Raw genomic sequence first — 11026 nt, forward strand, 5'->3', positions numbered from 1 at the left:
GTTGTAATTAGATGACGATGCAAATTTTTTTTACACTATCAATGCACTACCTATTTTCTCTATTTGGAATTGCATTTTATCAATTTCATGAGAAAAAGGATTTAATTTTAGATTTTAATGGTCATGTACTAATAATATAAAATTATTTTACACTATCAATAAATCATAAATCAAGATTGATATGACTTTTAAGATAGTTATAGTAAAAGTCAACAAACTCATTATACATGATAATTTATATAGTTGTCAGTATAAAATAATTTTATGTTGTCAATGTATGACACATTTTCGCTTAATTTTGTCATATTATAAATGTAAGAATTTGGGTTAATTGAGTTTTTAGTCCCTCAACTTTTTCATATCCTAATTTTAATTCATAATATTTTTTGACAAATTTTAATTCTCCAATAATTTTTTGTCAATATTTTTAGTCTTTCTCAAATTATTTGCTCAATTTTAGTCCCTCATTTAATTTTGTTGCACAAAATTGGTCCCAAACATAAAATATACGAGGCAGTAGCGGACCTATATTACTTTGAGGGTATGCACTTGCACCCCCTCATTTTTTAAAATTCATTAAATTTGTAAATAAAATTTTATATTTTTATATTTTATTTATATTTATATAATTGAACCCACTGAATTTAGTTTTTATAATTTACACCCACTAACTTAGGGTCTTGGATTCGCCACTAATACGGGGGACTAAAAATGGGCTAAGCAATAACTAATTTTAAATGATAAAAATAATCGGAGAACTAAAAATGGATAAATTTTTTTTAGGGACTAAAAATGTGAACATAAAACTAATAGAGGACTAAAAGTTGTCAAAAAAAAATTAGAGAACTGAAAATTAGAATTTGAAAAAGTTGATAAAAACTTAATTAATCCTAAATTTTTATTTTAATAATGTTTTCCATCTTATTTAATAATTTTCAGAAGTCGTGCAATATTTGACTTATTAAATAATAAAATAATTTTATATTCAAATGATTAGTGGAGTTAGTAATTGATAGTCACATTTTATATCACCCCAAAACTAGCTAGCTTTCCATAAATACTATCAAAGAAAACTTAATCAAGCTTAATTTTATATTTTATAAAATAGATTTGTCGATATTTGACTGCTGAGATTATTCCAAAAACATTTTTCTTAATCTGGAAAAAATTTATTTTGATTTTATGTTTCAAAATTATTTTCATGAACCAATCTTTTGAAAACATTTGATTTTCAAAATGGTGTTTAATTCTAATAGCTTTTAGTTGTAACAACATTTGAAAATCAATTTTATTAAAAAATATTGATTTAATTTTAGATTTCACAAATTCCCTAATAAGCCAATCATAGTTGAATTTAGAAGTCTTACACATGTTTCTAATAAGAGATAAGGATTTTATCCTTTGAATTATTTCATCAAAACCTTATTATACTTCAACAATAAGAGGTCGTGGCTGTAAAAAAACAATAAGAGGTCGTGATTTTTAATAGTGGTTGCCACTCATTACCTTTGTTAATATAAGAGTTCCATAATGCTGGAACATGGTAGAAAAGCTCTAAACGTTTAATTAATTTTATTTTTATTTATTTTAGAATCAATGATATTCAACACCACATTGAGCATCCAGAGTGAAAATCAATATGGTAGAGGTAATACGATTGTAAAATAATTAAAAAAGAAAAAAAAAGTGGGCCAAAGTCTAGTCCACTAGGCTTGTAAGTTGTAACCTACAATGAAGGGATATGCTAGGTACACCCAGTAATATTGCTGGTGCACCCAGCAATTCATTGAAATGTCAATTTTGCCCTTCATTTAAAAAAATAAAAAGCATTTTTTCCCTCTTTCGGAAGCATTCTCTCTTTTCACTGAGTCTCTTCCGCAAAAGCTTCTTCTCTTCTCTCTTCCCCGACGAGCTTCTTCTCCGCGAGCTTCTCCGGCAGCCCTTGGACCCATTTGCATTCAAGGTAGGTGGCATTCTTCTTAGCTTTGGTTTTGTTATGCACTACATTAGGGTAGGTTAGTATAACGTTAGGTTAGTGGAACTTTAGGGTAGAAGACGGAACCTTAGGGTAGAAGACGCCGGAAAAAATGGCAGCTTGGTGACGGTGGCGGCTTCCGGAAGACCCGTTAGGGGTTCTTCCGGAACTTCCGGAAAAAGGTCTTCTGGAAGATTTCCGGAAGAGTAGTTGTTCCGGAACCACTGAAACGTCTTCCGAAAGTACTGGTCTTCCGGAAAGTTCCCGGAACACCTATTCGGGAAAGTGCTTCCGGAATAGACAACTTTATTTATAATAAAATAATTAATTATTAAACATACACAACTTAATTTTAAAAAAAAATTAAACAACTTCATTTATAAAAAAAATACTTCATTTATAATAAAATAAACAACTTTATTTATAATAAAATAAAAAAGTTTATTTATATACAAAAATAACACAACTAATTTCAAAATATATAATTAGTAAACATACACAACTTAAATTATATATAACAATAAAACAAAAATGGGAAAAAAAATTCCAAACATACACAACTTTATTTATAAAATTAACTACTTCATTTATAAAAAATACATAAGTAATTTAAAATTAAATAATTAGTAAAATACTCAATTAAAATGATATAAAAAATAAAACTGAAATAATTAACAAAAATAACAAACTTAATTAACAAAAACAATATTTAAAAAAAAAAAAAAACTTCCGGAAGAAGTGGTTCTTCTGGAAACATTCCGGAAGAAGGGCTCTTCCGGAAAGTGCTTCCGGAACCACTGAAAGGTCATCCGGAAGAACCCTTCTTCCGGAATGTTTCCGGAAGAACCACTTCTTCCGGAAACTTTCCAGAATAGGTGTTCCGGGAACTTTCCGAAAGACCAGTACTTCCGAAAGACGTTTCAGTGGTTCCGGAACAACTACTCTTCCGGAAATCTTCTGGAAGACCTTCTTCCGGAAGTTCCGGAAGAACCCCTAACGGGTCTTCCGGAAGCCGCCACCGTCACCAAGCTGCCATTTTTTTTGGCGTCTTCTACCCTAATGTTCCGTCTTCTACCCTAAGGTTCCGTCTTCTACCCTAAGGTTCCACTAACCTAACGTTACACTAACCTACCCTAATGTAGTGCATAACAAAACCAAAGTTAAGAAGAAGGCCACCTACCTCAAAAGCAAATGGGTCCAAGGACTGTCGGAGAAGCTCGCGGAGAAGAAGCTTGTCGGGGAAGAGAGAAGAGAAGAAGCTTTTGCGGAAGAGACTCAGTGAAAAGAGAGAATGCTTCTGAAAGAGGAAAAAAAATGCTTTTTATTTTTTTAAATGAAGGGCAAAATTGACCTTTCATTGAATTGCTGGGTGCACCAGCAATATTTCTGGGTGCACCTAGCATATCCCCAGAGGGACATTGGCATTAATGACCACAATCAGATTGGGCTTCTTTGCACCCAAAGTGGGCTTGTTCCTTCCCAAAAAATTGGATCGCGTGGGGCACCACCTTAGGCTCTCATGCTACGACGACAGCCTATGGCCCTACATCCATATCGGCTCTCACTCTCTACGGTAAACAAACACACACACTTGAGACTAACTTGGCATGAGCAATCAACAGTGGTTTATGTCAAATGTTACTTGGCAGAGCAAGTAATGGTAGGGTCTCAACACAACATTCATGTTTCTCTCATCGTAACAAAACACATCAACGATCACTATCACTTTTGTAATAAAATGAGACGGTGACGTTTTCCAACTCTATTTGGTTTCAACCATTAATTTATGGAATTACAAGTTTCGGGATGCAACGTTACATTCAATACCGTTCATAATCATCTTTACCGACTCAAATAACATTATTTTTACTAAAAAAATATTTATGGTCTAAAATAAATGTACGCTGGAGTATAATTAACCCCAAAATAAAGCTATAAAATTTTATAGATCCTCTAGTACTTTATGTTTAATGAATTCCATTCTCAATTTTATAGTTTTAAATAAAGTTGAAAAAGATTCTAAAAAAATAAATAGAGTTCAATCAATAAAAAATGTTACTTAACCTTCTTAGAGCCCGCTTGATATGTTAAAAATTATGATACTGTACATAACAAATACTTTTGTTTCACGTTTAATTTTAAAAAAATTACGATACAACACAAATGGAAGCCCATAAGGATTGGACAAAATCTCTTTTTGTCCCAAATGTAAAATATTAAAAAAAATACATATATCCCTATATATATATTTAATAATAAAAAAATATATATTTTAAAAAGAAAACACTAAGCTTTTTATTCTAATCTCTTCTTATTTATTTCTTCTCACGTTTTTCTTGCCCAGTAACATAATTTTAACCAATCAAACTAAATCTTTCAAACGTGAAAACTTACTCTATTTACCTGTACAAAAGTAACAGTCAACTTTTGTCAAACAGTTTTGAAGACAAACGGCTGTTTAAAGCCATTCATTGACTGGCCATATATTTCTTAAGTGTGAGATTTAACTGAAACTAATATTTATGATGATCTTTTTGAAACAGTTAAGATATGAATGTATCATACTTTTGCAAACAACCAAGCTAGTTACTTTCTTAGGATCCATAGTTCCCCCAAAGGAATTCAGTGATAAACAGCCACATATCCCATCATGTGAGTATCATGAATTTTTTCAAAGAGATTATTGTGGTGATGGGGGGAAGCATGCTGAACAGTGGTCCATCTTGAAAGCAGAAATGGATGAGGTCAGTTGCTGAAATTGTGCCTTAGTTATTGCATCACAGCCCCACGAGAAAAGGATGTTCCCAACAGTTTCCCATTTCCACAACCCCTACTCTACTATTTTTCCATCATCATCATTCCCCCAAAACAGTTTCACAAAAAAAAAAAAAAAACACTTTTCTGTAGTGAAAAGTCAAACCACCCTAACTTGAATTGAAACAATGAACAGGAGTCACACATTTATATTTTACAACCTTAAAAATAAGGACTATACACTATTATATTATTATACACTATATACTACAACATTTCTTGTCCTTGCATAGCTTTCTTACACGTATCACCCTATTCAGTCCTTCTGTCTCCTAAATTGTTTTAATTAGTACCTTCCTATTCTTAGCCATATATTCTAAGTATATAACAAACGAATGTCTTGGACACATTTATTATCCAAATGATCCGTTTCAATCTTCATTTGGCTGGTGGACAAATTTTTAATCAAAGGGGTTCTTAATTATTATTTATTAATATAGAAAGCAGCAAAAAAAAATTGAGAAAAAGAAAGAACATGAAAATGAATAGATAGAAGAGAAGGGTTATGTAGACTTAATAATAATCAAATTTAATTATATTATTATTTTTTTATTGAAGGGGGGGTCCCCATGTGATGATAAAAGAAAGGAAATCACAACAGAGATTCATAGGTTGTGAAGTGTGATTCTCAATAACAGGAAGTGACGCAAGGGATCACAATCACCAAACTGAAGCAACTATCCTTTCTGTTTACCTCGAATGGCTTATCAGCAAATGTTGGACCACACCTATATTGAGGAGCTTCCGGGGGAAAAAGGTTGCAGCTTTTTGTTGTTTGTTCGGTTCTAACTTTGATTTGATCATGTGGCTCCTACTCCAAGGAAGTCAATAAATGGAGGTGGAATTGTTGTTGTTGCATCTGGGGGGCACTGATCACTGCTCACGTTTTGATGATCTCTGTGTTCTGCTGCCACTGATGATAGTGAGGCTTCACTGTGGCCTAATATCTGTGCTGTGGAATTTGAGAATCCGTAGTTGTGATTGTTTTGTTGGTGCTGCTGCATTAGCATCACATATTGGGGGTATTGAGGGTTGAAACCAAATGATGGTTGGTGATGATCGTTCTGTCCAAAATACTCTCCCACCATGTCATTGCTGCTTCTAACACCTACAAGTCCAAATAGCATAGCAGTGTTAAAGCCATAAGAAAAAAAATGTGGTTTTTTATGTATATATCCAAGTTTCCCAAAAAGGGCTGCATCAGTCACAGTTGCAGACCAAAAAGATAGATGGAGGAAACATGAAAAGTAAGATATGTACTTTGCTTGAAAAGTTGGAAATAGTGAGTTGAAGGCTAATTAATGAATGAGACTTCTTGTAACAAGAAGAACCATGAAAGTAGAGAAAACAAAAAACTAGGATTGAAATGGACATTGGACACACACCTGAAAAGAAATCAAGTGGTGTTTGTTGAGGATACAAGGCAATATGAGGGACCAGCTTGGGGGTTGAGAATGCTTCTTTGGCAGCAGTCATGTGGGGTGAGCCATTTAATAAGCCAAACTCAACCCCACTAGAAGGAGCAACAGCCACTACTCCTCCATGGAAGGGTGTTGCAGCATATGGAGAACTAGGCATGTTAATGTTGTTGGCAAGTCCTCCATTATTTGGAAGATTAAGACAATAGGGTGGTGGTGGTTGTTGTTCTGCAGCGGCTGTGTTTCTTGAGACAAGAGTGCTGCTTGTTGTTGTTGTTGTGTTAAGTTCCTCCACTCTTCTGTAAACAGAAGAAGATTGGCTCAGCCTCCTCCTGTAGGCACTGGACTGTTCTCTGTACTTTCTGGCCATTATAACATGCCAGTGATTCTTCACTGCATTATCTGTTCTCCCTGGGAAAAGCCTTGCAATCATGGCCCATTTGTTGCCATAAATCCTATGTGCCTGCATTAGCCTCTCTTCCTCCTCCTCACTGAATGCCCTCCTATTGATCCTTGGATCCAACTGGTTGAACCACCTCAGCCTACAACTCTTTCCTAAAAGCACAAATTAATAAGATCTCATCAAAACAAAGATAAAAATAAAAATTAATGACAAAAAAAATCTTAAGAAAAATGAAGAATAAGATTATATATATCTATATGACTATTTATGATAAGTGTTATCATTTTGCACTAGTTTTCACTTTTCATACCTGATCTTCCTTCTAACTTCTCAGCTATGAGGTTCCAGTTCTGAGGGCCATAAAGAGCAACAAGCTCCTTGAGCTTGGAATCTTCTGCTGGTCTCCAATGCCCTCTAGCACAAAGCTTGGAATGCCCGGAACCGCCACTATTAGAATTCTCATTAGGGCTGTTCTCATCGTTGAAGTTATTAGCATTATGGTTAACTTTGTCACTGTCTTCACCACTGCTATAAGACCCTTTACCCTCTTCAGCAACATCATCACTGTTGTTGGGGTGATCCTCAAAGTTGGGACATTCCCTCATGAAGGGAAAACCCCAGTTTGTGCCCCCGTTGGAGACATAGCAATTATCTTGATGAGAAGAAACCACACCGTAGTTGGAACAAAGAGAGAGAGAGTCCATGTCAGCATAGACCATTCCCATTGAAGGAGGAGAAGAAGAGTAGGAGGAAGAAGGGTATCTAGTGAGGCTATTTGTGTTCTTTAGTGAAGAAGGGTATATCACACTAGCTGGCCATGCCTACATCTTTCTCACAGAAGATGAAGAAGAAAAAGGGTATATGGATATGAGTAAAAAAATGTTACAAAGTGTTGCAAAGTGGCAAAAGAAGAAGAATATTTTATGTGATGATGAAGAGGAGTAACATTGAGATGCAAAGTTTGAAAGGACAGATAGTTGAATGGGAAGAAAGAAGACAGATTTTTTTGCAGGAGTTGTAAAAACAGATGAAGTGCTTTGCTTTCAAAAGTGTTCAAGTGTTGAAGCCTTTTAACAGATACTTACACTAATGAAACCATTGGTTCAATGAGAAAAGAGAGAGAAATAGTGTGTGAGAAAGAGAGAGAACTTTGAAGTAGTTAGGCACCCAGACTGAGATAATGACCCTGGCATTCTTCATTTAACCAGTTGCTGTCATTATATTACTACTATTTATTCTATTCTTTTAACAAATCCCACCTCACTCACACGTGTGAGAGTGAGAGACAGGAAGAAAAAACTCTTATATTTTTTTTCTCTCTCTCTCCCTCTCTCCATTCAGGGGGGGTTGCAGGGTCTTAGGCTGTCTCTCTCTAAATTGACAAGAAAGACACTAATGTGATGGGTGCTTACTTCGGCTTGTGGCTGCAGCAGCAAGGGACACCTTTCTTTTCAAAGCACATCAAAGTCTTTTTTTGCTTTGCTTTGTTCTATTGCCACACAACACAACGGAACAAGCCTTGTCATGTTCATATGCACTAGTAAAATATGACCCTAGCATACATATAGCATAGCCTATTCATCAAAAACCTATTCTCTCTCTCTCTCTCTCTCAATATCAATATCTCTGTCCCCATCAACGTCAGTGTCACTAGCTACTGTATTAGTCCCTCGGCTTGTGCTTGTGTTTTTGTTTGGTCGTGCTATGTTATTAACTAGAGATTATGTGCAATTCAAAGAGGGTTCAGTAACCTTGGTTTCAGTTGAGGTAACCACTTGAAATCGACCTAACGACCAACCAATCCTTTCGGTAAAGAATTACTCTATTACTCTATACAATACGTGTACCTCAACTAATTTACTATTATGTTTTACTTTAATTCACAAATAGTAAATTGTTTGTGTTAACCCACTATTACATGTGTACGAACTATCAACAGGTTTTTCATTTACTTATTAGTTTAATAGTTATATGCGATTTCTATAATGTTATTTAATTATAAATCAATAAAATTATTATAACTAATGAGTTATAAATGACTGTGAAAATAATTCATAGTCCTTTTTTTCTATTTAGACTACAAAAATAAAAAAGATTTTAGTAGCAATTGAAATTACGATTTTTTAATTCAAAGATAAAATAATAATTTATTATGATCTTTATTTTATTTATTTAATTTTATTAATATTAATTTGTATGTATCATTAGTTAAAACTTATTAATTTTTTAAAATATAAAATATATAAATTAAAAAATATTTAATATAAAAAATTATTATATTTTATATCATTTTATATATTTTATTTTTAAATAGTTTACATATTTTTATTTTTATTTTACCAATTTATAATTAAATTTCAAAAAATAATATATAAATTATATACATAAATTATTTTGTACAAATTATTTTTACTCTAATTATATAAATCAATATAATTACATCAATTAATATGTAAGTTATACAAATTATGTAAATTATTTTTATTATAATTCCATAAATTAATAAAATTTTAATATTTAATTTTTTTAGTAAACTTAAACTTTAATATTTTAATTTTAACAATAAAAATTATTTACTAAATAATTTTTATATACCAATTATATAAATTAATAAAATTACATAAATTAATATGTAAATTATTTTATGTAATTTATCAAAATTATGTGAATTTATTTTTATATATAAATAATAAAAAAATTATTTTAATTTCATAAAGTAATAAATTTTGAATTTTTATATTATTTAAATATTATTTTAAATTTCCGTAATTTGTATAAAATACATAAAAACAATTAAAATGATATAATTATATAAGTACGTATTAGTGTAACTTTTATTTTTAGTATTTTTAAAATTTAAATAAAAATAATTTAAAATTACTGCTTAATTTAGTTTAACACATTTACAAATGTTGGCTGTAAAAACTTATTTTAACATTTTTCTTAATAGGCCTTATCAATAAAACATATCTTGTTTAAAATTGAAAGTGGTTGTATGGTTTTGCTTTTATTCTCTTGTATGTGGTTGGGGTATTCCTTATACCCTCTTTAATATATTTGCTGTTGTTTGCTGAGAAAAAAAATAAAAAATATTTTGTTGATCGAAAAAACATTTTTTAGGCAGATTTTCGTTTAATGTCGGAATTGTCTCCTCTAACTTCAGTGAGAGGATGTTTTGTAGGAAATGAATTTTTTCATGTCTAAGAATTATTAAGAATCATGAATCATTTTTGGGAAAGTTTCTTGAAAATAAAACACTTATACTATTTTTTTTAAATTACTTTAATTATTTATCACATTAAATAATCTAGTAACAGTAACATTATTTTTTTACTAAAAGAAAAATTTAACTGAAAAACTAAATTGTAATCTCCCAAGAAAGTTTTCGTGAAAAATCACACACAAAACATTTTTGGAAAATCTTCTTTTTCAAGATTCTTATTTTTTAAAATAGATACTAAATAGGAAATAAAGATTCCTAGCAAATTGAAAATTTCTCCCTTATCAAACATCTCCTAAAGTAAAATAAGCAACTTTGATCATTAATGAGAAAATTAATGAATTAAAATTTTTATATATTTATTATTTGTTTACATTTAATTGTAGGGTAAATAGTCACTTTTGTCCCTCAATATGTAATTCGCTGTATTTTTGAAAGATGAAAATACAAAATTTAGTCCCTAAAAATGTAAAAAGTGCGAGAAATATATTTTGTCGTTAACTTAATCGCCTACGTGGCACAGAAGAACAAATTTGTCACTGAAATGATCATCAACGTGAATTGCCAGCATAGAGACATATTTGTTATTTATTTTTTTTACTTTTCGTCTTCCGACTCCGCTGAAAAATGTGTTCCTGAAATATATAAAAATATAAAATTTAGTCCTTGAAAATATAAAAAGTATGACAAAATATCCGAACATTAATAATAGATTGTAACTTATTATTATTATTATTATTATTATTATTATTATTATGTGTTTTTAATTTATTGTTATTCGTTTAGTACTTATGTAATATATTTTTGAATTATTTTTTAATATATATTATTATTATTTTGATTTCCTCATCAAACCTTAATCTTTACCGTTAAAAAAATTTATCTTATATTTTATGATTTTATCAAATTTCTACTAAATTTCTCACTTTTAATCTTTAAAATTATTTTATATCCCAATTCCAATTTAAGTACTCTAATATTTAGATTGAAATTAATATGTCAAGTGTTTAGAGGAAAAAAAACACAACGAGACGCATGACCACATTTATCTATTTATCTATTCATCCCAAATCATATAATCCATTATCTTCTCTACAAAGAAAGTTCCCCAAATTTAACTAGATAGAACTCAAGTGACATCTTATTCTTTTTCCTTAATCATCACCTGTGTTATATCTATCTATATATATATATAT

The 11026-nt window shown here is 31.0% G+C and overlaps 1 protein-coding gene across 1 annotated transcript; it reads right to left on the reverse strand.

Annotated features, from left to right (window-relative positions):
• Nucleotides 1-5291: 5291 nt before the first annotated feature.
• Nucleotides 5292-8016, reverse strand: LOC100810632 (transcription factor MYB117). The gene is made up of 3 exons (XM_003528530.5): nucleotides 6921-8016; nucleotides 6175-6762; nucleotides 5292-5897 (listed from the first exon to the last, which is right to left on the reverse strand). Exons 1-3 carry the CDS (start codon nucleotides 7333-7335, stop codon nucleotides 5590-5592), a joined length of 1311 nt encoding a protein of 436 aa, XP_003528578.2. The 5' UTR covers nucleotides 7336-8016; the 3' UTR covers nucleotides 5292-5589.
• Nucleotides 8017-11026: the final 3010 nt, after the last annotated feature.

Source organism: Glycine max, chromosome 7, assembly GCF_000004515.6.
Source record: "Glycine max cultivar Williams 82 chromosome 7, Glycine_max_v4.0, whole genome shotgun sequence".
Lineage (NCBI taxonomy): Eukaryota > Viridiplantae > Streptophyta > Magnoliopsida > Fabales > Fabaceae > Glycine > Glycine max.

Bases quoted from the DNA above. Each gene is read 5' to 3' on its own strand.
- LOC100810632 (XM_003528530.5), bottom strand. From the start codon at position 7,335: ATGGGAATGGTCTATGCTGACATGGACTCTCTCTCTCTTTGTTCCAAC. The intron at 6,763-6,920 runs GTATGAAAAGTG...TTGTGCTTTTAG, and splicing joins GAAGTTAGAAGGAAGATCAG to GAAAGAGTTGTAGGCTGAGG. The intron at 5,898-6,174 runs GTGTGTGTCCAA...TTGGACTTGTAG, and splicing joins ACCACTTGATTTCTTTTCAG to GTGTTAGAAGCAGCAATGAC.